The 23,636-nt window shown below is 48.1% G+C and overlaps 2 protein-coding genes across 3 annotated transcripts; both read right to left on the bottom strand.

Moving 5' to 3' along the window:
* Positions 1-79: 79 nt before the first annotated feature.
* Positions 80-15,077, bottom strand: ZSWIM1 (zinc finger SWIM-type containing 1). 2 transcript variants are annotated; one of them, XM_084854919.1, is made up of 3 exons: positions 15,012-15,077; positions 4,922-5,099; positions 86-2,266 (listed from the first exon to the last, which is right to left on the bottom strand). In XM_084854919.1, exon 3 carries the CDS (start codon positions 2,114-2,116, stop codon positions 587-589), a length of 1,530 nt encoding a protein of 509 aa, XP_084711045.1. In that variant the 5' UTR covers positions 2,117-2,266; positions 4,922-5,099; positions 15,012-15,077; the 3' UTR covers positions 86-586. The 2 variants fall into 2 exon arrangements, with proteins under 2 accessions (XP_084711044.1, XP_084711045.1); XM_084854918.1 differs by lacking the exon at positions 4,922-5,099 and having other exon boundaries at positions 80-2,266.
* A 626-nt stretch (positions 15,078-15,703) lies between these two features.
* On the bottom strand, positions 15,704-23,287 carry ZSWIM3 (zinc finger SWIM-type containing 3). The gene is made up of 2 exons (XM_084854899.1): positions 22,731-23,287; positions 15,704-21,008 (listed from the first exon to the last, which is right to left on the bottom strand). The coding sequence occupies exons 1-2, from the start codon at positions 22,883-22,885 to the stop codon at positions 18,914-18,916; spliced, it is 2,250 nt and encodes a 749-aa protein (XP_084711025.1). The 5' UTR covers positions 22,886-23,287; the 3' UTR covers positions 15,704-18,913.
* Positions 23,288-23,636: the final 349 nt, after the last annotated feature.

The following is a 23,636-nucleotide window of genomic DNA, read 5'->3' as shown; positions in this document are numbered from 1 at the left end:
AGTGACTCCAGTGCACATTTATAGAGGTGCCCCGCCCTGTTTCCTAACTAAAGTTTGAATGATAATTAGTGGCTGATATACTGAGAAATGGCAAACAGGAAAGATCCATTTATTGACAACCAAAGGAAATCCTGCTCTTGCAGGGCGCTAGAGGAGCCCACTTCACCAATGTGGGGGGGCAGGAGGGAGAGATGAGAAAAGGGGCAGGAGCACAGCACACTACCTTATCCATCCAGAATGAGTGACACAATACTGGAGGGCTAAACTACACCACCTCCAGCACACCTGGGCTGAGTAACGGTAGTGTGGAGAGACGAAGGGGTGGACTTCATCCGATTTGAGCCCACTGCCCATAATTCATGTCAGGCATCCCCCGGACCTCTTCTGAGTTGTCACCCAGTCTGTCAAGTCCCACATAAGAGCACGTATCTGCACATGCCCAATTCTGGCCCACGTCACGCTCCCCAAAGAGGAGTCCCAAGTGTCAGCCTTGTGTTCCCAGTTCTGTGGAGCACCAGAGCAAGGAGACTGTGACGAGACAGTCGGTTCTGACCCCACTGTAAGTACCAGAAGACCTGGAACTTGATCATAACTTCACCTGCACATAAGGCCCAATCCAGCTGTCGGCCAGCTCACGAAGGGTGCTGTATCTACGATCAAACTCCTCGTGGCTGCACTGGCTCAGTAGTCGGCTAATCTCTGTGGTTAGAAATGACACAGCCAGGTACTTATCCAGCAACTCATCCCACGAACTTCTCAGGACCTCCAATAGGCCATCGGTGCTGGTCTGTCCTGGTTGGGAGATGCCATGCCCCTTGCGCCATTGCACAGGAATCCTCTGTGACTCCAGATCCTTCCCTTCAGAGTTCAGCACAGCCAGTATGTGCCTGCAGGGCAGCTGGAATGTCTGGTTGAAGTGGCAAGTGCAGCTACTGAGGCCCTTGTGGCGCACAGCATGGGCATCTTCCAGGAGCTGTATGTTGACAGTGTCTTCATTGGTTCCCATCAAGTGTACAGAACTTTGGACCACTGCAAACTCATTCAAGCACAGTCTGGCTGCAGGCTCTGTACAGATGTCACTCAATGACTGCTTGAGGTACCATTCAGCCTCTTTGGCAGTGACCTCTGCCTCCTGCTGACAACCTGCGTCTTTAGCAGCAACCTCTACCTTTGGCTTCAAGGGAGTCTGTGGGGTTGCTGGAGGAGGACCCCGAGGAAGCAGAGGCCTCCGAGGGTTTGCAGCTGATGAGCTAAGAACCACTACATTGTGAAAGGATGACATGTTCTGACTGAGCAGGGTGGCTGGACACGGCATGGCCTCCAAGGAGCTCTTCAGTACACTCTTCTGGTAATTCTTTGCTATACTGGCGATACAGGTCTCCAGGGAAGGTCCTATGCAGAAGACTTGACTTAAGCTGCGTGTGATCATCTCCAGATCTTTGAAATACTGACTGCATTCTCCCCAGGTCCGCCAGCGGTGCAAGGCCCAGATCTTTTCATTAACCAGCCAGTCTTTGTGAAGCTGGGGTAACAGGTTTGGTTTCACAAAGTCACTCAAGATACTATGCATCTTTCCCAGGTTACTCTCGCTAGGGGCACACATAGCATTCCTCAAGACACTCAGGATCAGCCTTTCTGTGTGGAATTCTAGGGAGACCTGGTGGATCTTGTGCTGCAAATGTTTGCATATATGGAAAACAGACAGCTGGACATCTGCAGAGGGGAAAGCCTCTGACAGTGCTGGCAGCAACCGGAAGCGTGGATCCACCAGAAAGGTCTTGATCTGCTTCCATTCGGGGTTGAAGGCCTTGAAGGTGCGGTACATGTGAGCCAGCCCTTCTGCCGATTCCCTGGTTGGGACTGAAAAGTGTATCACTTTGGTCATCTCTCCCTCAAGCTTCAGGAAAGGTTTGTCCACCATGAACATATAGAGGGCCTTTCCCCACGGGTTGTGGGTTCGATGAATAAGCACAACCTCTGGGTGATTTAAGAAGACATCCCTCATTAGAATGGTCTGAAAACTGATAGAATCTAGTTGGGAGTTTTTGTCCAGTTGGTAAGCCACCAGTGAGCCACAGTCAAAGCTCAGCAGCTCCTTCACAGTGTCTAGGGCCATTGCTCCCCAGGGCTCTGCGTGCTCCCTTCGTGGACCTATTCCTTCTAGAGCTTTTCCCTGTGATACTAACTGGGGAGTTTGTGTTTCTGCTATTGCTGCTCTCACGTCGCTGCTGATGCTGGATTTCTGGCTTATCTCGGACTGAAAGGCCTAGTGGGAGAAAAATGAAGTTAAACAGAGACAGTTTAACTGGTTGGTGCTTCTGTCCTGGTATGTAAAAAATAGACAAAATACCCTCCAATGAAATCCAGTGGGTGACAGACATTCGTTATGCAAAAGAACAGCTCTTTCAGTTTATTTACGCTGGGACTCATACTGTCCCATCATAGCACAGAGCAAAGCAGCTGTTCAACACGTAGCAAATAAGTACACTGTGTGGTTTGTGTCTTAGAAAAACAACTCAGTATTATGAAACATTATATAGATGCGTATTTTATTTCTAATGTGAAATTAATTTTAAGATGCTGCTGCTTCTACAGGTCTGATGGTTCACACATCCGAGTAGGCAATTTCTGGAAACTTGCTAAAGATTTCCAGACATGGATAGATTTCAGGCTTGTGGGATCTACTGTGTGTGTGGTTTACTAGAACTGCCCAGTAACAGGAGAGAGCCACGTGCAAAATTGGGTTGGGGAGGTGGGGAGAGAGAAGAGACAGGTACCTGCTGCATTCCATGAGATATGCACTGGGATGACTTGCATATACAATTACAAATGTATACGAGCACCTTCAGATTAGATATAACAGCCTAATTTCAGAAAGGAAAAATATGCTTTTTTGTTACTGTTGTTAAGCAACTGGGAGTCAGAAACTGTCGCCAATCTACTGCAAATCATTTGGAGATCTACCAGTAAATCCTGATCAACTTCTGTCTACCCCACCCTAGAAAATGTATTTTGATACTCAACATTTTTTTCATTAGGTTTAATAATAGGCTTCTGAATAGCTTATTTTATATAACGTAGCTAGATCTGGTAATAAATCAAGAAACTAACACATGGGTAAAGGATAAGGTCTGGTTTAGTCAACATATCAATCGATACTTGGGAATAACATAGGAGGAAAAATCCTACACTTGATCCCAGAGAGCGCCAATGATGGAGCCTCCAAGATCTCCACAGCCCTGCTGGGCTCCTGCTGGAGGGGTGGACATGAGGGAGGCATGGTGACAAGCAACGGGAAGAAAATACCCACACCAACTCCAGGGCAACATAAATTGCCCACTGCGGGGGTATGCTTGGGGACCAGGAGGCCTTTGAATCTGCCCCTAATTCACCCCTTTACTTCCGACTTTTTGCTGTGAGTGCAGGTTGCATGTTAAACAGATCTTTTCACTCAGTTTTGTATAGCTTACAGGATTGCACTAACAAACGGAAGTTGATCCAAACAAAGATATCAACCCAACAGATGACTTGTTTCTTTTCGAAGTCATTCACAGTGTCACATTAAATGCGGCGCAAGGTAGGCATAAGCTAGATTGGAATCTACTAGCAGTTCTCTGGGTGATCACAGCAGATCTACAAGGATTTATAATTTCAATTGTTTAACAACAGCAACAGCTAAAAGGTTTCCTACCACCCAAAAAATTAGGCTAGCAAAACAAAACTTTAGGGGGAAAACACTGCAAGTTCAAGCTTTGGTATTGACCTGGTTCGCATGTAACAACAACCTATCGTTTAAAAAAACAATGGGTTGTCAGGATGAGCGGGAGAGAGGTGGGTGAACTGCCTCCTGCATGCTCGCCTCTTCCACTTTACTGAACAACCCACCAGCTCCTTGGTAGGCTGTGGAGTGTGACATGCAAACCTGGACAGCTAGGTTGTTTAGGGGCTAAACAGCCCAGTGGTTAATCCATGGTTTGTTGTTAGGTAAACTGCTGGGTTATTTAGCACCTAAACAACCCAGTAGTCCGGGTTCACACATCACGCACTCCACTAGAAATGTGAAGGCCTGAAAAAAATGTAAAAAAAAAGGGGGGGTTGTTTTTTCTTCCAAGGACTGTTTTTGTTTTTTTCTGAAAAACTGAAGACCTTTGGACTATGAAACATTTTCCTTTACAATTTAAGACAAAATGCTTATATATCATTACTCATCCGTTACTCCTCCAAATGATTTCTAAAAACTATGTAATAAGATGTTTATGGAAAATCTAGAGATGTAAAATGTCTGGAAATAATGAAGCCATGGGGGGGAATGTTTTTAATCCTCTGTAAAATTCCCAGCATGGTTATTTCTTCCATTCCTTATTAAAATTATTGATCTAATGTATCCTTTATTGACAGACATTTACAGATGCTCCAAGTCATGCTCACTTTCTCAACATGTGAGTAGATTCACAATAGCATAATATGGAAGAAAATGTGCATTCTTGACAGTTTGGGTTTTGTTCTACAGAGTCCTGTGTTTCTGGGCTTGTTCTGGTTGGATGCTGTAGCCACCAGATGCGATGCAACAGCATGTGAGTTATCCCACCTATGTTTCCTTCTTTAAAAATCAACTTTGAGGCTTGGGTCTATAGAACTCACTGCCAGTTTTTTTTAAATAAAGTTCTCAATTAGACCTCACCACTAGGGAATGCTGCCTCAGCTATAAAACCTTTTTAATTGCTACTAGAATAAACCCTCTCTACCTGAAAGAACCCCTTCATGGATCACTGCCTTGTTGTGGCGAAGGGGCTTGCATAACTCAGTGAAGCCATAAGCTATGCCGTGTAGGGCCACCCAAGATGGACAGGTCATGGTGGAGAGTTCTGACAAAATGTGATCCACTGGAGAAGGAAATGGCAACCCACTCCAGTATTCTTACCAAGAAAACCCCATGGAACGTATCACAAGGCTAAAAGAGATGACGTCCGAAGATGAGCCCCTCAGGTCGGAAGCTGTCCAATATACTACTGGGGAAGAGCAGAGGGAATTTCGAAGTAGCGCCAGAAAGAGTGAAGCGGCTGGGCCAAAGCCGAAAGGACACTCAGCTGTGGATGTGTCTGGTGGTGAAAAGAAAGTCCGATGCTGTAAAGAACAATATTGTTTAGGAACCTGGAATGTCAGATCAATGAATCAAGGTAAGCTGGAGGTGGTCAAACATGAGATGGCAAGAATGAACATCGACATCTTGTGAATCAGCGAACTAAAATGGACAGACATGGGAGAATTTAATTCAGGTGACCATCATATCTACTACAGTGGGCAAGAATCCCTGAGAAGAAATGGAGTAGCACTCATAGTCAACAAAAGGGTGGGAAAAGCAGTTTTGTTTGTTGTTTATTCGGTCAGTCGCGTCCGACTCTTCATGACTTCATGGACCAGCCCACGGCAGAGCTTCCTGTTGGCCGCCGCCACGCCCAGCTCCCCCAAGGTCGAGTCCATCACCTCCAGAGTATCATCCATCCATCTTGCCCTTGGCCGGCCCCTCTTCCTTTTGCCTTCCACTTTCCCTAGCGTCAGCATCTTCTCCAGGGTATCCTGTCTTCTCATTATGTGGCCAAAGGACTTCAGTTTTGCCTTTAATATCCTTCCCTCAAGTGAGCTTGTTGTTGTTCAGTCGTTCAGTCGTGTCCGACTCTTCGTGACCCCATGGACCATAGCACGCCAGGCCTTCCTGTCCTGCGCTCTCTCCCGGAGCGTGCTCAAGTTCATATTAATTGCATCGGTGATGCTATCTAGCCATCTCATCCTCTGCCATCCCCTTCTCCTTTTGCCTTCAGTCTTTCCCAGCATCAGGGTCTTTTCCAGGGTATCCTGTCTTCTCATTATGTGGCCAAAGGACTTCAGTTTTGCCTTTAATATCCTTCCCTCAAGTGAGCAGTCTGGCTTTATTTCCTGAAGTATGGACTGGTTTGATCCTCCTGCAGTCCAAGGCACTCTCAGAATTTTCCTCCAGCACCACAGTTCAAAAGCATCTCTCTTCCTTCGCTCAGCCTTCCTTATCGTCCAGCTCTCGCAGCCATAGGTTACTACGGGGAATACCATTGCTTTAACTATGCGGACCTTTGTTGTCAGTGTGATGTCTCTGCTCTTCACTATTTTATCAAGATTTGTCATTGCTGTCCTCCCAAGAAACGTCTTCTGATTTCCTGGCTGCAGTCAGCGCCTGCAGTAACCTTTGCGCCTAGAAAGACAAAATCTGTCACTGCCTCCATGTTTTCTCCCTCTTTTTGCCAGTTATCAATCAAGCTGGTTGCCATAATCTTGGTTTTTTTTGAGGTTTAACTGCAATCCAGCTTTTGCACTTTCTTCTTTCACCTTCGTCATAAGGTTCCTCAGTTCCTCCTCCCTTTCAGCCGTCAAAGTGGCATCATCTGCATATCGGAGATTGTTAATGTTTCTTCTAGAGATTTTAACTCCAGCCTTGGCTTCATCAAGCCCAGCACCTCGCATGATGTGTTCTGCGTACAGGTTGAATAGGTAGGGTGAGAGTATACAACCCTGCCGTACTCCTTTCCCAATCTTAAACCAGTCGGTTGATCCGTGGTCTGTTCTTACCGTTGCTACTTGGTCGTTATACAGATTCCTCAGGAGGCAGACAAGATGACTTGGTATCCCCATACCACCAAGAACTTGCCACAATTTGTTATGATCCACACAGTCAAAGGCTTTAGAATAGTCAATAAAACAGAAATAGATGTTTTTCTGAAACTCCCTGGCTGTCTCCATTATCCAGCGGATATTGGCAATTTGGTCTCTAGTTCCTCTGCTTTTTCTAAACCCAGCTTGTACATCTGTCAATTCTCGTTCCATGAATTGCTGGAGTCTACCTTGCAAGATCTTGAGCATTACCTTACTTGCATGTGAAAGAAGTGCCAGTGTTCGATAGTTTGAACATTCCTTGGTGTTTCCCTTTGGCTACAAAAGATGTAGTCAATCTGATTTCTGTGTCAACTGTCTGGTGAAGCCCATGTATAAAGTTGTCTCTTAGCTTGTTGGAAGAGCGTGTTTGTTATGCACAGTGAGTTGTCTTGGCAAAATTCTATCAGCATATGTCCTGCTTCATTTTGTTCTCTCAGAACATGCTAGCCTGTAATTCCAGGTGTCGTTTGACTAACCACCTTAGCATTCCAGTCTCCTGTAATGAAAATAACATCTTTTTTTGGTGTACTATCCAGTAGGTGCTGCAGATCCTCATAGAACTGATCTACTTCTGCTTCTTCAGCATCTGTGGCTGGGGCGTATATTTGGATCACTGTGATGTTAAATGGCTTACCTTGAATTCAAATTGAGACCATTCTGGCATTTTTTGGATTGTATCCAAGCACTGCTTTAGCCACTTTATTATTAATTATGAAGGCTACTCCATTTCTTCTGTGGTCTTCTTGTCCACAGTAGTAGATCTGGTGGCCATTTGATGTGAAGTGGCCCATTCCAGTCCATTTCAGTTCACTGACACCCAAAATGTCTATATTTAATCTTGACATCTCCCCAATAACCACATCCAATTTGCCCTGGCTCATAGATCTTACGTTCCAGGTTCCTATGGTGTGTTGATCTTTAGAACATTGGATTCGTCATTCACCAACAGCACCATCGGCTGCTAGCCATCCTTTCGGCTTTGAGCTAGCTGCGTCATCACATCTGGGGCTAGTTGAACTTATCCTCTGTTCCTCCCCAGTAGCATTTTGACCATCTTCCGACCTGGAAGTCCCATCGTCCGATGGTATACCGACATATCTCTGGTTGTACTGATCCACTTAGTTTTCATGGCAAGAATACTGGGGTGGGTTGCCGTTTTTTTCTCAGGGAAAAGCAGTACTGGGGTACAATCTCAAAAACGATAGAATGATCTCAGTAGAATCCAAGGCACACCATTCAACATCACAGTAATTCAAGTCTATGCCCCAACCACTGATGCTGAAGAAGCTGAGGTTGATCGGTTCTATGAAGACCTACAACACCTTCTAGAACTAACACCAAAAAAATATGTCCTCTTCATCATAGGGGATTGGAATGCTAAAGTAGGAAGTCAAGAAATCGCCGGGATAACAGGCAAGCATGGCCTTGGTGTACAAAATGAAGCAGGACAAAGGCTAATAGAGTTCTGTCAAGAGAACATGCTGATCATAGCAAACACTCTTTTCCAACAGCATAAGAGGTGACTCTACACATGGGAATCACCAGATGGTCAATATCGAAATCAGATTGTTTATGTCCTTTGCAGCCAAAGATGGAGAAGCTCCATACAGTCAGTAAAAACAAGACCTGGAGCTGCCTGTGGCTCAGATCATGAACTTCTTATTGCAAAATTTCAGCTTAAATTGAAGAACGTAGGGAAAACCACTAAACCGTTCAGGTATGACCTAAATCATATCCCTTATGAATATACAGTGGAGGTGAGGAATAGATTTAAGGGATTAGACCTGATAGACAGAGCGCCTGAGGAACTATGGACGGAGGTCCGTAACATTGTTCAGGAGGCAGCAACGAAATCCATCCCAAAGAAAAAGAAATGCAAGAAAGCAAAGTTAGGCTTTACAAGTAGCTGAGGAAAGAAGGGAAGCGAAAAGCAAGGGAGAAAGGGGAAGATATATCCAATTGAATGCAGAGTTCCAGAGAACAGCAAGGAGAGACAAGAAGGCCTTCTTAAATGAACAATGCAAAGAAATCGAGGAAAACATTAGAATGGGAAAGACTAGCGATCTCTTCAAGAAAATTGGAGATATCAAGGGAATGTTTTGTGCAAAGACGGGCATGATAAAGGACAAAGAAGGCAGGGACCTAACAGAAACAGATGAGGTTAAGAAGAGGTGGAAAGAATACACAGAAGAACTATACAGGAAAGATCTGAATGGCCCTGATAGCCATGATAGTCCGCTCACTGAACTTGAGCCGGACATCCTTGAGAGTGAAGTCAAGTGGGCCTTAGGAAGCATTACTAACAACAAAGCTAGCGGAGATGACAGTATTCCAGCTGAGCTATTTAAAATCCTAAAAGATGATGCTGTTACAGTGATGCACTCAATATGCCAACAAATTTGGAACACTCAACAGTGGCCACAAGACTGGAAAAGGTCAGTTTACATTCCAATTCCAAAGATGGGCAATGCCAAAGAGTGTTCAAACTACCGTACAGTTGCACTCATTTCACATGCCAGCAAGGTGATGCTCAAAATCCTACAAGCTAGGCTTCAGCAGCATGTGAACCAAGAACTACCGGAAGTACAAGTGGGGTTTCGAAGAGGCAGAGGAACTAGAGATCAAATCGCCAGCATTCTCTGGATCATGGAGAAAGCAAGAGAATTCCAGAGAAACCTCTATTTCCGCTTCATTGACTACGCTAACGCCTTTGATTGTGTGGATCACAACAAACTGTGGCAAATTTTTAAAGAGATGGGAGTACCAGACCACCTTACCTGTCTCCTGAGAAACCTGTACGAGGGTCAAGAAGCAACAGTAAGAACCGGACATGGAACAACCAATTGGTTCAAAATTGGGAAAGGAGTACAACAAGGCTGTATATTGTCGCCCTTATTTAATTTATATGCGAAGTACATCATGAGAAACGCTGGGTTGGATGAATCACAGGTTGGAATTAAGATTGCCGGGAGAATTATCAACAACCTCAGATACGCAGACGATACCACCCTAATGGCAGAAAGCGAAGAGGATCTAAAGAGCCTCTTGTTGTGGGTGAAAGTGGAGAGCGCAAAAGCTGGTTTGAAACTCAACATTAAAAAAACGAAGATCATGGCATCTGGCCCCATCACTTCCTGGCATATAGAGGGGGAAGAAATGGAAGCAGTGACAGATGTTATTTTCTTGGGCTCCAAGATCACCGCAGATGGTGACTGTAGCCATGAAATTAAAAGACGCTTGCTCCTTGGGAGGAAAGCTATGGCACACCTAGATAGCATAGTAAGAAGCAGAGACATCACCTTGCCGACAAAGGTTCGTATAATCAAAGCTATGGTTTTCCCAGTAGTAATGTATGGCTGTGAGAGCTGGACTATAAGGAAGGCTGAGCGCTGAAGAATTGATGCTTTCGAACTGTGGTGCTGGAGAAGACTCTTACGAGTCCCCTGGACTGCAAGGAGGTCAAATCAGTCCATCCTAAAGGAAATGAACCCTGAGTGCTCCTTGGAAGGACAGATACTGAAGCTGAAGCTCAAATATTTTGGCCACCTAATGCGAAGAGAAAACTCCCTGGAAAAGACCCTGATGCTGGGAAAGACTGAAGGCAAAAGTAGAAGGCGATGGCAGAGGATAAGATGGCTAGATAGCATCACCGATGCAATGAATATGAACTTGAGCACGCTCCGGGAGAGAGCGGAGGACAGGAAGGCCTGGCGTGCTATGGTCCATGGGGTCACGAAGAGTCGAACACGACTTAACAACTGAACAACAACAACCTGAAAGAAACTAAGTAGCCTAGTTCCTATGGCACGGCCATGAGATTGACACTACTACTAGAAACAACCTTTTAAAATGTAAGATGTTTGTTAATGGAAGGAAGTAAACAGTAGGGTCCCACGGGGATCTGTATTAGGAACACTGCTTTTCAACCTGTTCATAAATGATCTGGAACTAGGAGTGAGCAGTGAAGTGGCCAAGTTTGCTGATGACACATTATTTAGGGTGGTTAAAACAAAAAGGGTTTGTTAGGAGCTCTGAAAGGATCTCTCCAAACTGGGAGAATGGGCATCTAAATGGCAAATGCTGTTTAATGTAACCAAGTGTAAAGTGATGCACAAAAAATCCCAATTTCAAGAATAACCTGATGGTATCTGAGCTAGCGGTGACCGACCAGGAAAGAGATCTTGGGGTTGTGGTGGACAACTCAATGAAAATGATGACCCAGTATGTGACTGCTGTAAAAAAAGGCAAACTCCATGTTAGGCATAATTAGAAAAGGGACTGAAAATAAAACTGCCAATATCATACTGCCTTTATACAAGTCTTAGAATACTGTGTACTGTTCCGGTCACCACACCTAAAAAAAGATATTGTAGAGCTGGAAAAAGCACAGAAAAGAGCAACTAAGATGATCAAGGGGCTGGAGCATCTCCCCTATGAGGGAAGGTTACAACAGCTGGGATTGTTTAGCTTGGAAAAAAGGAGGGTAACGGGAGACATGATAGAGGTGTACACAATTATGCATCCTGTGGAGAATGTGGATAGGGAGACATTTTTCCCCCTCTCTCAAAATACTAGAACCCAGGGTCATCCTATGAAGCTGATTGATGGGAGATTCAGGACAAAAGAAAGGAAGGGCTTCTTCACACAGCGCATACTTAAGCTATGGAATTCACTACCACAGGATGCAGTGATGGCCACCAATTTGGATGGCTTTAAAGGGGTTAGACAAATTCCTGGAGGAGAAGACTATCAATGGCTACTGGTCCTGATGGTTATGTGCTACCTCCAGTACCAGAGTCCATGGCCTGGGTACACCAGTTGCTGGGAAACATGGGTGGGAGGGTGCTGTTGCGCTTGTGTCCTGCTTGTGCATTCCTGATTGACAGCTGGTTGGCCGCTGTGTGAACAGAATGCTGGACTCGACCCTTGGTCTGTGCAGGGCTCTCCTTATGTTCATTTAATGGAAATTATAATGTCACATAACAGGTTGAGATTGCTTAAATTTCTTAAGTATGGTTGCTTATTATTCCTAAGCAGAGTCTTTCCCTGCTAAAAATCTCAATAGCTTTTCGTTCAGATAAGATTTCCTTAAGCTCCACCCCACAAACAGGAACAAGTTTAGGAATTTCCCTAAACTTCCTTATAAACAGGAATGGATGCTGCACACCAATCTTCTTCTGTCTTCAGTTCCTCCTCCTCCTTCTGGGTTTTAGGATGATTCAGATGTTTCAGGGACTACTGGCTGAAGTTCCCTCTGGTCAGACGTAAACCTAAAATACGTCATATATAACTTGGGTTGCTCATAAAATTATCATTTTTGGTATATTACATTTAAAATTATAGTTTATTCAGAAAATACCTACAAATTTACTGAGTTCACTTTAAAAAGTTTTTAAACATAATAATTTTATGAGCAAACCAAGTTATACATAATATAACCTTAGGAACATAAAGGCTGTTTTATATTCCTCAGGGAGCAATCCTATGGGTTGCGCCCTGGGTACTTGCAAGCCCTCGAACTTTGGTGAGTATCCTATGTAGAGAGGGATACTCATGCAAATCCTATGTGATTTCGCCCATCTAGCAGAGGCTGTGGGGAGGGAAGGAGGTTGGGGCAGCGATAGGAAAAGGCATAAGCCAGCTGCCTGGGCCTCCTCCCCTCCCCACCCCCAGGAACGCCCACTTTCCCCTGTCTCTGTGCTTCTTATGGAGGGCAGAGAGGCAGCCAGGCAGTTCTCTCTATGCCAGCTATGAAGGGGCGGGGAGCACAGTTTCCAAACTTGGAACCCTGTCTTTGAACTCAGAGCCAGGAAACCAAAAAACCATTATGTCCCCCAGGCCCCTGTCTAGAGGACATAGGATTGCTCCCTAAAGCAGCCCTCCCGAACATTGTGCCCTCCAGATGTTTTGGACTAATGCCCAGGATTCCTGGCCATTAGCCATGCTGATGCCTAATGATGTCTTGAACACCTCCAGTGTGGGAGAGCCCACCACATTCCTAGGTAGTTGGTTCCATTGCCCTATTGCTCTTACAGTCAGGAAGTTTTTCCTGATGTTCAGCCGGAATCTGGCTTCCTGTAACTTGAGCCCATTATTCCGTGTCCTGCACTCTGGGATGATCAAGAGATCCTGGCCTTCTTCTCTGTGACAACCTTTCAAGTACTTGAAGAGTGCTATCTTATCTCCCCTCAGTCTTCTCTTCTCAAGGCTAAACATGCCCAGTTCTTTCAGTCTCTCTTCATAGGGCTTTGTTTCCAGTCCCCTGATCATCTTGGTTGCCCTCCTCTGAACCCTCTCCAGTTTGTCTGCATCCTTCTTCAAGTGTGGTGCCCAGAATGGGACACAGGACTCCAGATGAGGCCTAACCAGTGCTGAGTAGAGGGGAGCTAGTACTTCCCAGGATTTGGAAGCTATGCTTCTATGAATGCAGCCCAAAAGAGCATTTGCCTTTTTGGCAGCCACATCACATTGTTGCCTCATATTCAGCTTGTGATTGACAACAATTCCAAGATCCTTCTCGCTTGTAGTGTGGTTGAGCCACGTATCCCCCATCTTGTAACTGTGCCTTTGGTTTCTTTTTCCTAGGTGCAGAACTTGGCATTTCTCCCTATTCAATGTCATTCTGTTGTTTTCTGCCCAGCGCTCCAGTCTATCCAGATCACTTTGAATTTTCTTTCTGTCTTCCAAAGTATTAGCTATCCCGCCCAATTTTGTGTCATCTGCAAATGTGATCAGCATTCCCTGCACCTCCACCTCCAAGTCATTCATAAACATGTGGAAGAGCACTGGGCCCAGGACTGAGCCCTGCGGTACCCCGCTCGTTACCACTTCCCAGTTTGAGAAGGTCCCATTGATAAGCACTCTTTGAGTCCGATTCTGTAGCCAAGTGTGGATCCACCGGATCGTTGTTTCATCTAGCCCACTTTGAGCTAGTTTGCTCATCAGGCTATCATGGGGCACTTTGTTGAAATTCCTAGATGAGCATTGGTTTAGTGGCACCCTTGTTCCTTATTTCCAAGGCTGCAATCTGAAACTTGCTACTGGAGATTTGTTTTCAAATAACCATTCACAAGATTGTCATACAAGTGCATAGCTTACCCCTCCCAGTCACCATTTTAGTAGGTTGCCCTTGGGTTTCTAGCGAAGAACAAAGTTCATCCCACAGGCCTGACATCTACCTGCTGCTGATGTAGTGGATCCAATGTGAGTTGACTGTTTAGGTGTCTATCAAGGTGTCTATTAGGTGTTCCACTTGCCAGTATCTCCTGGCTATGAGCTTAGTCCCATCCTCTCCTTGGACTGCAGTTACTGCAGAGGACGGTTTTCTCATAACATTTCAAGATACCTACCCACACATGGTACCACACCAGAGCAAGGCCAATACATGGTGACTTTCCAGTAATCAACAGCTATGAGAATCCATTCGAAGGGACACAAAATACTTAATATTGATGTCTGTATGTTCATCATCATGCAGTCACTATTTCAGGAATGTGGGAACTGGCTATATAGTCCCCGGAAAAGGGGGGGGGGGATGTCGGCAAGATGTCAAGAATGACCGATGCTGTTGGCTGGACAAACAATGTGAGGATGGCTGGGGCTTGTTTCAGATCGACGTAACAGAGGATGATGTCAGATACAGAATCCCAGCCTGCAAGGCCGCTTCAGCAACAGCTGAACCCATCTCAGTACCCGGTAGCGCTTGAGGGTCTGCAGCCCCCCTGCACCCTTTCCATCTTAAGACTGCAGCCCAGCCTTCCCCAGCCTGGCGCCCTGCAGATGTTTTGGACTTCGACTCCAGGCACCCCTGACCATTGGCTATGCTAGCTGGGGCTGATGGAAGCTGAAGTCCAAAACATCTGGAGGGCGCCAGGCTGGGGAAGGCTGCTGGAACCCAACGCAAACACCACGGCTTGAACAGCAACCTCCCCGCACTTTCTCTGCTTTGTTTGCCGCCTGGCCCGAGGAGTTCTGAAGGGGCTCGCGACGCTCGCACGCCGATCTGCGGCATCTAAGCGGGCCTCACGACGGGGACCGGGATCAAACGGATTCCGCTGGCTCCCTCCTGGGATTTCACCGGTGCCGGCGCCCGCCCCGGGGCCCGTCGCAAGCCAGCCCCGGGGGAGCACGCCGGGCGCCTGGGCTGCCGTCGGCACCCGCGGGCGGGCGGCAGCAGGGACGCGGCGGGCCGCAGGCCCATCACAGCTCCAGCTGCCGGCAGGGCCGGCCGGCGGCCCCACTCCCGCCACGCGAGGCGCCCCCGCCCGCCCCCACGCGCCGCCCGCGGCCGCGCCCGCCCCGGCCCCACAGGCGCCGTCCTCGCCCCTCACCGGCCATCAGCGCCGCCCTCCCGCTCCGTCGCAGGCCTGGCGCCGCTGCCCAGCCAACGAGGCGCCGCCCCACACGCGTGAATGAGCGGCGAGCGGACCAATCGTGCGCCGCGCCGCGCCGCGCCGCGCCGCCTGAGCCACGCGGAGCCCGGGAGCCCCAACGGCGCGCGGGCGGGCGGGCGCGGCTCGATCGCCAGGGAAGCCAAGGGGAGCCGCCGGGGGCGGAGGACGTTAGGAGGGCCGCGCGCCGCTGCGCTTCCCGCCCCGGAGGAGACCTTGGTCTGCTGCAGCAGCCTTTCCCAACCGCAGGGCTGGCTGGGGGGCGCTGGGAGTCGTAGTCCGACACCCCTGGAGAGCACCAAGTCGGGGGAAGCTGGCCTGGTGCAAATCTTAAGGCTCCCCCCGTGCTGGGCGGGCTCTGCCGGGCCAGTGGCTAGAACTGGGCGTTGTGCCCGAGCAGCTGCCCTAGGAGGCTTAATCCGGAGTAAAAGGCTGAGCCCTGTGTAGTGCCTCGCCAGATCAGACCAAAGCCGGCCTTCTGCGCCCAGCATCCTGCTTCACACAGCGGCCAACCATGTGCCTTCTGGAAGCCCATCAGCAGGACCAAAAGCAGAAATTGTTTCCCCCCCGCCCATGCTGCTCTTTTAATTATTGAATGGATACATTTTGTTCTCATTTTTGCTTTTAATTTGAAAGCTGCCTTCGGGCCAAAAGAAAAGGTAGCAATTTTCACAAATAAAGGTGCACCTCTTTCACAATAGGCACCACATTTACAGTTGAAACCCCAGGTTCAACCTCCATGTTACAGAACCCTCCGCACTATGTCACGGGCCGTCGTACAAGGCAGCACCACCTTCATGCAGTAACTCACCTGTGGGTGTTGTAAGGCCAAGTCATCCAGACTACCTTCAAGCAACAATTCCTTATTCTCAAGGGTGTCAGGCCTACAGTGGTTAGGAGAGACCTGAGCCTCTCCCCAGTATCTTCTCAAGCAAACTCTCTGAGCATCTTAACCGGCAGAAGTTGGAAATGCCTCCCTCCTTACCCCACACGGTATTGATTATTCACAATAGCGTTTGGCAGGGCAGGGCAGTTTTTCCTACAGACATTGGCAAACCTGATCTCTTACTTAAGGGAGTCCTAAACAGTGGTCTTCATGATTTAGACAATTATAAGGAACAAACAAGCTCCTGCCCTAAAGGATCTGAAAAAAGCAGATCCTAGTTTTTATGGCTACAGTGGCCTTTGGCTATAAACAAGTTTATATTGTAAGTTTTTATAGATACTAGGATTTCTTCTTAACACACTGCAGGAGAGCAAGTTGTAAGCTGCAGCCCTTCAGTTACAGCCCAAGAAGAGCACCTACCTTCCCTCTTGCAGTCCCTTCTATTAACACAAGCTCTGCAATCACACCAAATTGTGCAGACACTCAAGACTTTACAGAAGCACAGAAATGCAGAGGCAACTTTGGACATTTCTGAGGAAAGGAAGGAGCCAGAAACCCAGAAGTGTGGCAAAGGGGTCCAAGGTAACTGACCATTTATGTATCTCCCCATCCTCTTGTAACTTCCCACCTCTATACACAAATCTGTACTTTGGAGGGGAAGACCCCCCCACACCCAAGCTCAGATGGCCTCCCTCATTTTGACTGCAGAAGGGAGGGCTTATTCATGCAAAAATCTTAAGATTCCTCAGCTATTATAAAGAGGGTCCTACAGGCACTGATGGACTGGAACAAAGTCTAAGAGACAGCTCTCAGTATATTCTTCAGCACAATAACCCAATCTTTGCCATATGTTCACCCAGCCGTTACTTTAAAGCCTCCAAGGAGAGATTCCCACACTTTTTCAGTTAATAAGCTTCATAACTGTCTTGTCATAATGGAGCAACCTCCTCCATTTCTTAGCTCATTTTTACTGGGCTAAAGACCACCTCCACCAGGCTCTTCCCTCAACTGTCCCCATCACTAGCCATTCCAGCAGGTTGAAGCAGAGAGAGACAAATGGGAAGCAGGATGATTACACCAGTTCTGTTAAAATGCTACTTGCTTTTTCCTCTTCCCACTCCATCCTTTGTTCCATGTCCTGCCTTTTAGATTGTAAGCCTGGAGGCATGGACTGCCTTGTTTTTATTGGCTGCTTATAAGCTGTACCAGGACCCCCTTCTTGGCTGAGGAGTGGGACAGAAATGCTTTAAATAGTGAAAAAATGTTTCTCGCCTAGGACAGCTTCCAAACAAACTCAACAAGCTCCTAAATTGGGGTACACAGAACTGAACTCCCACAAAGAGTTTATTGCTGCTGAACAATTCAGAAGAAATACCAAAGTCTTATAGGAAAGTTTCCTGTTAATGCAGTATAAAGCAGCATTACCTTTACATAGTTGTACCACAGTAATGCTGCAATCTTATACAGTTACCTTGGAGGAAGTCTCATTGAACTCAGTGGGACATGCATAGGATTGTGATGTTAATGTCACATTTCTCAAGTTCTCTTAAAGCAGAACATAGAATCATAGAATAGTAGGGTTGGAAGGGACCTACAAGGCCTTTGAGTACAACCCCCTGCTCAATGCACATATTCAGGTAAAAAACAACCCACAGCTGCTTTTCCAGGGAAAAAAAAGCTTTGGAATGGGGCAACTTGGAGTGGAGAGAGGTCCCCATTGCATCTCTGCTCCAAGTTGCATACCCCATCCATTTCCCCCTGGCCAGCACAAGTGAATCCCTTGTGGGGGTGCAATTTAGAGCAGAGAAGGTGCAGGAAGGGTAACCCATTCCTACACACTATGGCCTCTAATCACTTCCTCCCAAATCAGCATTTTAGCAATATCCACTGGATTTGTGTGCAATACTTTAGGGCAGCCTTCAAATGGCAGATGGGACTAACAGAAGAATCTTGTCCATTTGTTCCATTAGTCTTCTGAACTCGTTACCTTCTCAAAAGGAAAAAAGTATGCACCCTTAAATTACTATGGTATGATTTTTTCATCACAAATCCATATTTGGGCTTTTCAAGAATATCCTGGTAGACTGAAGGGTTTTTTATAGCCAAGAAGAAGGACAAAGGTTTGCATTACAAGGCAAAATGTAAAATAAGTTCAGCAACAAAGCAGCAGAGTCAAATTTGTTTTTCAACAATTAATTTGGTCTCAGTAAATAGCAGCAAAACTAGCCCCTGCTGGCAGAGGCTTCAAAGCAACCAAAGCACCGATGTCCCACTTCCCACCCGCCAAGGTCTGCTGCCTGAGGCGGGGGCCCAGCCTCCACCCCAGGAGCACAATGGCAGAAACACAACCAGAACAAGAGCTGAAGACAGTGCTGCTTGCATGCATCAGGCCCAGAGACTCTCCCCACCTGAAGGAACAGAACACAAGCCTTCCAGGTGGGGTTGCTTAAAATCACCTCCAGTGAAGAAAAATACAGGGGAAATCAGAGGAATTATACATTTGAGTCAACAGCAACAGACAAGGTTTGGCAAGAAACACACTGAACTAAAATCCCAGAACAGACGATCCCATGGATAAAACCCTCAATATGAAGTAGAGCTTTCCTGATTGTCAAGCCTGCAGTGGCACACTACAAAACCTGAAGGCCATCATACCCTGCCCATGTTACTGGCCTGACTTGAGTGTGTGGATGTGTCAGTATCTTAGTCAGTCAGTGCAGGCCTCTGTTGCATACAGGGCAGGAAGGAACCATGCTGCCCTCCATCTGCTTGCAAGTCTTCCTAAAGAGCAGCTACTGATGGGGGCAGGGAAACAGTCCATTGTATTGCTGAGAAACTAAACAGCAACCCTGAGTTTCTTGAGTTGGGAAGAACCATTGTGGGCTTGGAGCATAGCCAGAGCCACCACCAGCCTGAGCTGCTCTCACGACTCCAAACTAGACTGCTCAGCGGGATTTCAAACCAGAGAAGTTTGGCTGTCTTCTATCGCTGGATCAGGAGTTACTGAAGTAGCTTCCACTTCTTGCATCTCTTCCTTCTTCACCCAGAGGAAGGGGAGGTCTCCCACATTGCGGATATTAAGGGGCTTCCCTGCTGCCACCTCCTCCTCCTGCAGTTCATAACACTTAGTCCAGATGTTCACAATCATCTTGACGGTAGAGGTGCGCTCCTCCAGTTCCTCCCCCTCACTCTGTAGCAAGAGGTTGCCCAGTTCTTTGCTGAGAGACTGGATTTTGTCCTGTCGTTCCTCTGATGCTTCCGCCACCAGTGGCCCCTGGGTGCCTATGCAGTGGCCAGGATACTCAAGTAAGCTTTCCCCCAAGACTGAAAGGTGCTGGTATTTCTTCTGCCAACGCTTGCCAACCATGGCTTCTTCTACTACTTGGCGGTTAGCCAGAAGCATGGACAAGACGTGCCGACAAGGCAACTGGTAGCGGCAGTAGAAGTAGCAGCTGCAGCTCTTGCCATCTTTGCTGATCTGATGAGTGTCCTCCAGCAGCTGAACTGTTGTCTTGTTCCTGGAGGAATTCAGGAGCTGGATAGACTTTTGCACCACATCCCACTCATTCAGACACAACTGGTAAGCTAGGTCAGTGCAGGTCTCCCGCAGAGCTGCTAGCATGGTGGCCACAGGTTTGGCTGGACTATGCCTGGTAAATTGCTTGGGGGGCTCTGTAGCATTTTTGACTGGGGGCTGCTGAGAGGTGGTACTGGAGCTGCGCTTTACAGAGGCACGGGTCTGTGTTTTTAACTCCTCCATGAGGCCACTGCGGCTGTCCTCCTCCAAGCTGGAGAAGCCCTGGTTCAAATTCTCTAGGCCTTTGGTGTTGAAGCAATCTGCATATTCCACAAAGCGAAGGATGCTTGTCTCCAGGGACAGCTGTGTGCTGAAGAGGTTGGAAAGCTTTTGAGTGATAAGATCCAAGCTGTCTATGTAGGTGCTGCAGGAATGGAGACCTTTCTTAGCATGCATGTACCACAGCATCTCACAGGAGAACCAGTTACACTGAAGGTACTCATACAAGTCTTGGTCTACCAAGTGCTTCACCAGCTGAGACAGTGTGTTCAGATTTGTGCTGGAGGTGGAAAAGACAGCTTCCCTCAAAGCCAACTTTAAGTTATGTTTGAAGGCGAAAGAGGCATGAGACTCCTTCAGCTTCTTCTCCAGGAGCCGCACTGTGTGGTAGACAGAGAGAAGTACCTGCACTGAGGGGAAAAGCTCCTGTAGAATATCCCGGTGGAGAAAGGACATGTCCACAAAAACCACCTTGACCTTCTGCCACTCAGGGTTGAACTCCTTGAAGACCAAGAGCATTTTCCGTGCATTCTCCTGAGTGTCCTCCTTCAGGATAGCAAAGTGAACCAGCTTCCCCACACGGTCTTTGCTCTCCACAAGGAAAGCATACAGCATGTGGCGCCTCTCACTCTGCACCCGGTGCAGCAAGAGGCTCTCAGGGAACTTGACAAACAAGCTTTTCATCTTGCTGGTTTGGAAGTTTAGCCTCTCCAGATCCTGATCACTGCCCACACTGATGGAGGCCAAAGAACCCATGTCCACTCGCAGAAAGTTCTTCATCACTTCAGCAACTCGAACCAAAGCAGAATTGGAGGTGTTGTCCTTCTCTGTCAGAGAGATTTCTGGCTCCTTATGAGGAGAAGGAGGAAGAGGCAGAAGTGGAGGCTCCTCTGAATCCATTTCAACCTTCACACTCATGCCACTATCCAGTTCAACCTTCACACTCACATTATTGTCCATTTCACAATCTTCTCCCCCAGCAGACTGCTCCTTGCGCAGTTTGGATGGAGGGCTACTGCAGGCTTTAGAGCCAGCCATTTTTGTTTGCACTCTGGCCACAGGTGGAGAATCAGAGGTGACTGAGGAAGCCTTGGACTCTGCATGGACGTGGTTGCCATTCAGCTCACTGATCACCAGTAGGTCCAGTTCCTCATTATACTGTAGTACAAAGTATGCTGGGCACAAATTGGGCTGTTGCTTCCTCTTCTTGCTGTATTCCCTTGACCGGACACAGCCAAATTTCACCTGCATGAACCTGGGTCATTGGAAAGAAAATTAGAAGTCAAGTGAGCCAGGCATTGCTCTGGGTTTCAGTTCTCTAGTGTAGTGCAAATGCCGCCCTGCTGAGCCAACTCTTATGATTAATGACACTGCAAAGCCACTCTGTGATTGTTAGAGGCACTGGAACTATCTGGGGTCTAGAGAGTGTACTCAGAGTGGACTTGGGGCCTCATGGTCACAGGGCATGGTCTGCAAGCACAAGCACATGATGCAGCTATCTTGCTGAATCTAAGCAGGTCTGGGTCTGGTCAGCGTCTGGATGGGAAACGGCCAGGAAATATGAATCTACGCCATCTGGAATTCTATTATGGAAGAATGGCATAATCTAAATATGCTAAATAAACATCAAGAAATACATCTTTGCCGAGTCTTGGATTTCCTTGGGTAGCCTCAGACAAGTCATATTTGCCCAGTCAACTGAATACAGGTGGGCCCAAACAGCTAATGAGACACAAAGTGCCATGAGACCTGAGCTGGGAGCCATGCAGGCCAATCTGAAGAGGGCAGGGAATAGCAGGTGTTTTGGGCCAGGGTACAGATATTGCTGGCTGGAATCCTCCTGAGAACCGATCCCCCTCCACTTCCTCCTCCAGTGCCAGCTGCACAGTCCAGGCAGCTTATTGATCTGGGAAGCTGCCAGGCCTTTTCTCTGTGCTACCAGAGGCCAAAGAACCCACAACTACATTGTCCTTCTGACTGCTTCTCACCTTTGTTTGCCCAATCCCACTGGATAGTCCTGTGACCCTTGGCTATGGTAATTAATAGCTTTGTCTAGATGAACCCTTGGTCTGATCCGATATGGTTCTTCTCATGTTGTTATGACTCCCTCTCTGGACCACAAAAATTCAGTCATGCTTGCTTGACATCCTATGCAGCCTTCCTGGTCACTGGGACCCAGTTTTGTTGAATGCCTGACACCTGAACCCTTGAGATTGAGTGGAAACTTTCAGAAACATTTTGCATGCTGTCAGGTATCCCAAGTGAGCTACTGAGCAACAAATTAGTCAGGAACCCTCCTTCCAAAGGGAGGTCCCATCTTTTTGGGCAATATTCCCAATGCCAGAGTTGGCATCTTTAAATTACTTTTAAGTTCCACCTTGATCAAGACGTGCTCACTTAGCTTTGTTGTGGGGATTTTAAAAATACGCTACCGAAAAAGCTGTTCGCTCTCTTGTTCAGTGATAACTACCCTTGGAGATGCAGTGGGTGCTCCCACACTGGAGGCATTCAAGATGAAGCCGGACAGCCATCTGTCAGGGATGCTTTGACTTGGATTCCTGCATTGAGCAGGGGGTTGGACTCGATGGTCTCATAGGCACCTTCCAACTCTCCTATTCTATGATAACCAAGTATGGTGCCCACAACTGTGTGCCAGAGCAGTTGAACCAGGCCAAAGGTCAGTTGAACCAGGCCAAAGGTCAGTTGAACCAGGCCAAAGGTCCCTGGTTCAAACCCCACCAGCATCTCCAGTTCAAAGGATCTGAGGTGGCAGGTGATGGGAAAGGGGCCTTCTTCATCCGAGACTATGGAAAGTAACGTTTCTGAACAAACAGAGTGCGGTATATATTTTTGTTCATTCAAACTGTAAACAAAGATGGGTAAGTGGGAAGACCTCATAAAGGTTTTGAGTAAACAAGTGCAGGACTTATGTGAGGGTAACGCCCCCACCCTCAGCCTGAAATGCAGATATTCTTACGTGATGTCCTCACGGATTTTTGTCCCATTTTTGCGGTTGTGAAAACGCACAGAGACGCAGCTCTTCAAGCCATACTGCACCCGGTTCTTTTTCTTGTAGGCGCTGAAGCATTCATGGAAATCTTCGTAATTCTTGAAGGAAGAGCCAAGCTCCATGGCCGCCAAGCAGGGCCACGCAGGCCCGGCACACTGACACCTCCCCCTACCTAGGGGCCCATTAGAGCCCCCCCCCCCCCTGTATGTGTGCGTCCTCTCACAGGAGGGTAAATGCGGGCATTGCTGTGGCTTCTTTGCTGGGGCAGCTTTGCCCCCGCCCCCGGCCAGGGAGGAAGCCCTCGGGGGGGTGGACTCCCTGCTCAGACCCTCTACTTCCTCTCTGGGGCAGAAGCGGGGAGAGGGACTCAGGCCTACTCAGGAGTCGCCAGAGGCGGGGAGGGAGGCTTGACCCCCCGTCCCTCCCTGGCCTCTACTTCACAGGAGAAGGGAGCTCGGGGGCGCAGCCCAGTCGCCCCTTCCTCACAGGGAGCGGAGGCGTGAGCCCTTGCCGGCCCGGGGCCTCGTCCGCCGCCGCCGCCGCCGCCGCCGCCGCCGCCGCCCCCCGGGGCCCTGCCCGCGTCCAGCCTCTCCCGCCGCCGCCTCCCTCGGGCGCATTACAGATGAAGCCCCACAAACGCCGCTTCGCTCTCCTATAGCTCGGGGGAAAGGCCGCCCCTCGCGGGGAACCCACCAATGGACGGCCATGGTGCTCGAGTAGCAGCTGCTCGGCCAATCGAGAGCGGGAATCGCCAGCACGCGACGCAAGATCGACGCACCAGCCAGCCACTCCCACCACAGACCCCGCCTCCACCGGCAGGGCGGGAACTTCCTATTTGTACCCGCCACGGCCGGAGGTAGGGGCGATGGGCCG

The sequence above is a fragment of the Heloderma suspectum genome, chromosome 4 (assembly GCF_057233095.1).
Source record: "Heloderma suspectum isolate Gila_16-S chromosome 4, 16-S_ref, whole genome shotgun sequence".
Taxonomy (NCBI): domain Eukaryota; kingdom Metazoa; phylum Chordata; class Lepidosauria; order Squamata; family Helodermatidae; genus Heloderma; species Heloderma suspectum.
This window is presented reverse-complemented; position numbering and strand designations above follow the sequence as displayed.